This window comes from Mus musculus, chromosome 8 (assembly GCF_000001635.26).
Source record: "Mus musculus strain C57BL/6J chromosome 8, GRCm38.p6 C57BL/6J".
NCBI lineage: Eukaryota > Metazoa > Chordata > Mammalia > Rodentia > Muridae > Mus > Mus musculus.
In genome coordinates this window covers 4,102,526-4,108,806 of record NC_000074.6, presented here as the reverse complement: position 1 = coordinate 4,108,806, position 6,281 = coordinate 4,102,526, and the positions used below count along the sequence as shown (strand labels likewise).

The 6,281-nt window shown below is 48.1% G+C and overlaps 1 protein-coding gene across 5 annotated transcripts; it reads left to right on the top strand.

The window, feature by feature from the left end:
• Positions 1-2,968: 2,968 nt before the first annotated feature.
• On the top strand, positions 2,969-6,023 carry Cd209f (CD209f antigen). 5 transcript variants are annotated; one of them, XM_006508867.2, is made up of 8 exons: positions 2,969-3,108; positions 3,325-3,341; positions 3,453-3,536; positions 3,916-3,984; positions 4,236-4,322; positions 4,554-4,705; positions 5,073-5,185; positions 5,558-6,023. In XM_006508867.2, the coding sequence occupies exons 1-8, from the start codon at positions 3,005-3,007 to the stop codon at positions 5,697-5,699; spliced, it is 768 nt and encodes a 255-aa protein (XP_006508930.1). In that variant the 5' UTR covers positions 2,969-3,004; the 3' UTR covers positions 5,700-6,023. The 5 variants fall into 5 exon arrangements, 4 of the variants coding, with proteins under 4 accessions (XP_006508930.1, XP_006508931.1, XP_017168445.1 ...); XR_378666.3 differs by having other exon boundaries at positions 3,006-3,108; positions 3,261-3,341; positions 4,985-5,185; NM_026956.2 differs by having other exon boundaries at positions 3,043-3,108; positions 3,261-3,341; positions 5,558-6,014.
• Positions 6,024-6,281: the final 258 nt, after the last annotated feature.

Below are 6,281 nucleotides of genomic sequence, written 5' to 3'. Positions count from 1 at the left end.
TGTTATACGAAGAGAAAGAGGAGTAGGGAGGCAGACAGACTTTAACTTTCATTAAAGAACATGGCAGCAGAAGCATGAGGCAGCTGATCACATTGCATCCCAAGTACAGAAGCAGGGATCAATGAATGCTGTTGGTCAATTCACTTTCTGCTTTTTATTAGACCAGGATTCCAGAAATAGTGCACTCATGGTTAAGGTGAGTCTTTGCACTTCCAGCAACATAATCTGATACTCCCTCACAGACACACCCAAGGCTTGTTTCCATGGTGACTCTGGATCCTGTCAAGTTGATAATCAACCTTAACCATCATAGTAGGTCAGCTCATGATAGAAGAATCCTCATAAATGAGGTGACAGCCTCATAAAAGAGATACCAGAGAGCTGCCGAGATTGATCCATGGGTAGAGGTACTTACATCAAGCCTGAGTTCTATCTATGGAACCACATGGGAGAAAGAAACATATTTTCACTGTGGTATGCCTCCTGAAGTGGAGGGAGGAGAATTTGAATGCAGAGTTAACTTTGGCTACATATCAAGTTGTTTTAGGCCAACCAGAGCTGGGTGAGACTCTGAAAAACAGAGAGAGAGAGAGAGAGAGAGAGAGAGAGAGAGAGAGAGAGAGAGAGAGAGAGAGAGAGAGAGAGAGAGAGATGCAGAAACTGGAGAAATGGCTCAGGAGTTAAGAAAATATATTGCAGGGGACTTGAGTTTGGTACCCAACACCCACAATGGGCAAGAGAAAACAACCTGTAAGATGATTGGATGCCTGGTCAGATGCTTTCTTTTGGCTCCCTCAGGTACTGCACACACATACACACACACACACACACACACACACACACACACTTAAAAACGAAAACAAAACCTTTCTTTTCTCAAAAAGAGAGGAAAGCCCAGAGAACTCACTGAACCCTTCCAGTTTGGGAAGACATGATAGCAGGGAGTAATCTAAGAACTAGGAAGCAGCATCCCCAGATACCAGCTGCAGCTTCCTTCTTTAGCTCCCTGAAGTCCAGAATTGGAGACATCAGTTTCTATTGTTCTGGAGCCACTGGGGCTGTGACGAAACAGAGGGAGGCCCCTCCTATTGACCAGTGTGTGAGCAAGCACTTTGGTGGTGCTGGGGACGGGATCCAGAGCCTCATGCAAGCTACAGTTCTAGCTCTAGGGTATGGGATGTGTATGCTTGGAGCTACATGTGTCCTATAATCTCACACATTTACAGAGTGGGGGACTGCTGTCTTGTTCCATCACCATTTTCAGGGACCTCATTTGAGGCTGACATCCATTAGAGTTCTTCCCTTAAAACAGGTGAGCAACACACCCCAGCTGGGTATACTGTTTTAGTAGTTTTTGTCACCTGGGAGGGACAGAGGATCCTGAGTCATCTCAAAAGGTTAAAGCAGTACCTAGCAAGTCAAATCCAACTAGGAAAGGCTCGACACTAGGGACCACTTTGCCCTCCCATGAGGCTGAGTTTTCTATGTCAGGTAGACCAAGGTCTGCAATCTCTCTCTCTCTCTCTCTCCCTACCTCTCTCTCTCTCTCCCCTCTCTTCCCTTCCCTTCCTCCCTCCCTCCCTTCTTTCCTTTCTTCCCTCCTTCCCTGTGTGTGTAGGAGTACAGCCATGTCTATTTTAATGTGTGTACACATGTGCAAACCACAGTGAGTGTGTAGATGTCAGGGGAATACCTCAGGCATTGGTCTTCAGCTTCCATGTTCTTTGAGGCAGGGTCTTATTCCCTATTGCTGACTCCCAGCTAGCCAGTGTTGCTGATAGCCCTGAGGCTAATTATATTTGATGTTGATTCCATTCTCCTGTGAAGGGTTCTGAACAAAGACTCAGTCAGCACTCAGGCAATTTCCTGGAAACCTTTTCACCTTAATTTGTAAAATAAAGGCTAGAGCCAGTGATTGGGGACAGAGAAAGAGGGGAAGGTAGAGCTGAAGGTTTTGGGAGAAAAGGAGAGAGAGAGAGAGAGAGAGAGAGAGAGAGAGAGAGAGAGAGAGAGAGAGAGAGAGAGAAAGAGAATGACAGATGAGGAGGAAGAGGAAGAAGAAGGAGAAAGTGGAGCAGAAACACTTGGCCTGGAGAAACCGCAAGTTATAAGGGATTCATAGACAGGGAAGATGGTAGTGCAGTGGTAGATCTGCCCAATCTATGTGCACAGCATGTATTCATATTAATTGAGTTGTGTTTTCATTGCCAGGGTTTATTTGGGTTGGAGATTTACCGCAACAAGCCAGTGTACAAGTTTCCAGGGATTCTTCTGTATCTATGGCCCATCTCATTGTGGAGTGCTGGGGTTACAGATGCTAAAGCATCCAGTGTTTTTTTCCCATGGGCTCCTGGGATCAAACTCAAGTTCTCAAGCTTGCATGGCAAGCACTTTACCCACTGAGCTATCTCTCTAGTTCAATGTCTGTAAATCTCACGTGATAACATCACTAGACTACATGATATTTTACTTAAGTACTGGATTAAACCTCACCCTGAAAATTCACAGCATGGACACTTTTTTTTTTTCTTATTCTCTCTCCTTTTCCTCTTTATTTCTTTCTTCTTCTTCTCTTCATGGCCTCTAACAGTCTAACTTGCTATGTAACCTTGAAACAACCTTGAACTTTTGATCCTTCTGTTTCTATCTCACACTTTATGAGATGAGAGTTACACACCAGTTTCTATAGTGCTTGGGATTTGAAACCAGGGCCTTGTGTATGCTGGTCAAGAACTCTAATAACTGAGTCAGAGCCCCAGTTCCTCAGGGCTCCATTGCACAGCTGAGTAAACCAACTCCCATTACTAGATATAGCTTGGAGCAAGGACATTGTCATAAAAATATACAGCAAAACTCCTGGCCCAGACTGGCACCTTTTTAGCTGTGTAAAGCAATGTCTCTCTCCCCATGTCTCTTTTCCGGGGTGAGGGTGTCCCCATCCTGTTCCCTTTTTTTCCCCTGAGTCAGAGAAGAATCGACCTCACAGAGGGTGCTGCAGAGGGCCATGGGGTTATATAAATCCCAGGGCAGAGGGAAGGTGGAGAGGAGGGAGTCAAGAGAAGCAGAGGATGGCAGGAGAGCCAGAGTTCCATCAGTCAAAGAATCATGGTGAGGCTGGGTACCAACTAGGGGAAGCAGGGTCCAGGATCCAGGATCCAGGATCCAGAGAGATCTGGTCCTGGCCTCCAGCTTGGGAGAGGTGGTGATGAGGGAGGTGGCTGAGCTTTGAAGGTCAGCTGCGTATCTTCTGCCCCATTCAGAGGAGGAGGTCACATCTGGAGAGCAGGGATTTGCTGAGCATGACCCCGAGGGTCTCATTTGCAGCTCCAAGAGTTTACAAGGTACCAGGATGACTCAGGGGCAGAGGTGTCAGGGATTCTCTGCAGAAGGAACACGGCAGAGCAGGATCTGCTCCCTGGGAGCTCAGCTCTGCCCATCTGTCGGTTGTGCAGGGCATCTGACCCAAGTCCCCTGGCTTCTGCTGCTTCTCATCTCTTTGGGCCTCTTTTTGCTTATGTTGGCCACCCTGGTTCAAGGTAAGTCAGAGCAGGGCTGGGAGAGGGTGACAGGAGTACAGAATGCTTTTAGGTTGACTTGTTTGCTTTTTTTTGGGGGGGGGAGGGGAGTTCTGTTTTTATTTTATTTATTATTTTATTTTTGCACTTGTTAAGCAAGAACTCCAGCATGGGACAGTAGCTGAGCTCTTAGATTTTCCCTCTGTGGTGATCATTGCCTAGCCCCAAATTCACCACAGCTGGGACATCTAAAGTCCACATCCCTCCTTTCATCTGTGACCACCAGCAGCTTACTGTCCTTCTCTGAAATGGGGATCATCTTTCCCTTGCAACTGAACTTGGCACAGCCAGGTACTGTCATGTTCATAAGAGGGCATGGGTGTGCTCTTCTCTCTTGCAGTCTCCAGGATTCGTGCATACTCACAGGGACAGACCCAGGATCAGCAGGGTAGCTCCAGCTTGGACAAGGGTAACTGGGGCTCTAGGTGGGAGAGGACTCTGAGGTTGTACGAGGCGGGTAACCATGGGCACAGGCGTGCTGGATGCATGGCATGATGGGGGAGGCCAGAGACCTGTTGGGCCTAACAGAGTCTGAGACTCAGTGCTGTGGTCTGTGAAATGGGGTCCTGGGGTCAATATGACCACCAGTGTGATTTCATGGGTCCAGCTCTGGAGCAGGCACGCAGTTGATGCTTAATTGTTGCCAACCTCTCCTTGTAGTTGCCGTTCCTCGGGAGCAGACACACTCCGGCTTGGAGCAGATCCAGCAGATTCAGCAGCAGCTGACTCAGTTCAACGCCTCGCTGGGTGAGACTCCAAGGCCTGAGTTAGGACAGAGCAGAGGGGTCATCAGATGGGTTGGCATCCACCTTCCAGGGCTTCCACTGAGGCAGGCAGGACAGAGCACATGCATTGAGGTCTGGGTTTGGGGAGCTCTGAGTTGATAACTGAAAAAATAAGAGACCAGCTCTGGGCTCTAAGGTCCAAGGCAGAAGGGAGAAGAGAAGCCAGCCACTGAACTCAGTGTCTGCTCCGTAGCTGGCCTGTGCCGGCCCTGTCCCTGGGACTGGGAGCTCTTCCAGGGAAGCTGCTACCTCTTCTCCAGAACCCTGGGCAGCTGGGAAACCTCTGCCTCCTCCTGCGAGGATCTCGGGGCCCACCTGGTGATTGTCAACAGTGTTTCAGAGCAGGTGAGTGGGTCCATCTGTCCTGGGCATTGGACTCTAGATGATAGGAAGCTGTGGGATGTGAAGGAGATGCTGTCTGGGAGGGCTTCCTGTAGGAGGAAGCACAATGGAGTGAGGAGGTCCTCTGGGGGAAGAGCAGAGGGAAAGCAGTTGGACCTGCAGGGAGTAGAGAAAGTCTGAGTCATCGGGTAACCCTCCAGAAATACACTTGTGAACTGAGATGTGTGCACTTTATTCTGTATCCTTGTATGCATATGTATGACAATGTATACAACTCAATAGAGTGCCTCTAGACTTGAGTGCAGAGTGAAGTTGTGCGCGAGGCTGAGAAGAGTGGGAAGCAGAGAATCGCAGACCTTTCTCTGTGCAGAGATTCATGAAATATTGGAATGTGAGGAAAAACCAACGCTCCTGGATCGGCCTCAGTGACCATATACATGAAGGTTCCTGGCAGTGGGTGGACGGCAGCGCCCTCAAGTTCAGGTGAACACTGAGATTCCATGGCTCAGAAAGCAGCTGGCAGGGGAATCATTCTAAATACAACCTTCACTGCTGAGAAGAACTCAGAGAGCATTATAACTACAACCCTACATTACCTGGGTATTTTCACATCCTGCCCCCAGCTTAAGTCCAAAGTCCAGAGACCTTTGAAAGAGACCTTTTCCTTTGCTGTGCTGATTCTCTTAGGGGTCATGTTAGAACTCACTTATATTTTAATAGCTCTGCCACGAACCCCTGCCCACTGCTTGGAGGGTTCTTGGTCTTTTACCATAAAAGAGTGTATAGCTTTTCTTTGCTAGCTACTGGTGGGTTCTGGGTGGAATGGCTCTGTCTGACAGCCAGTGATGTTTGCAGCTTTTGGAAAGAGGGGGAACCTAACAATGACGGAGATGAGGACTGCGTGGAGCTGTTCATGGATGATTGGAATGATAATAAGTGCACTGAACAGAACTTTTGGGTCTGTGAGCAGCCCTCTGCTCCCTGCCCTCATCACTGAAGATCTGTGCTCCCCTAGTCACACAGGCAACTTGGGGGCACTTTGCTCCCATTCCAGCTGCCTTATTCATCCCAGTGCCCCTGTTCTGAGACCTTTGAGATCCTGAGAGAGTTCCTGAGGCACCCTACCCTGCAGTGCTTCCCTCTTCCTCTGTAGGTGATTTCAGTTCCACAAATCCTGAGCTCAGGAGTCCCCTCAGTAGAATCATACATATAAGGAGTTGGGGTGTAGCTCGATATACTAGAGTTTGCCTAGCATGGGTGACTCTCTGATTCCATTCTCAGCACCCAAATAAAAAATAAAATATTAAATTCACACATGGTCTGATGTGTCCCATTTAGTGGATTCTTTATTCCTGGACACTGTGTTCATTAGGAAAGCTTTGAAATGTTTGATATTAACTAGGATTTTAGTGTCTATATAGTACCTTTGGGTTGTGGGCAATTCACTTGCTTGCTTGTTTGGGACAGACTCTCATTATGTATCCCTGGCTGGCCTTGAACTCACCAGATCTACCAGCTTTTGCCTCCTGAGTTCTGGAAGTAAAAGCATGCAGCACTCTACCTGGATGAATTACTATTT

Coding starts and splice junctions, on each gene's coding strand:
- Cd209f (XM_006508867.2), top strand. CDS start 3,005: ATGGGGTTATATAAATCCCAGGGCAGAGGGAAGGTGGAGAGGAGGGAG. Junction 3,985..4,235: donor TAGCTCCAGCTTGGACAAGG/GTAACTGGGGCT, acceptor CTCTCCTTGTAG/TTGCCGTTCCTCGGGAGCAG. Junction 5,186..5,557: donor GGCAGCGCCCTCAAGTTCAG/GTGAACACTGAG, acceptor TGATGTTTGCAG/CTTTTGGAAAGAGGGGGAAC.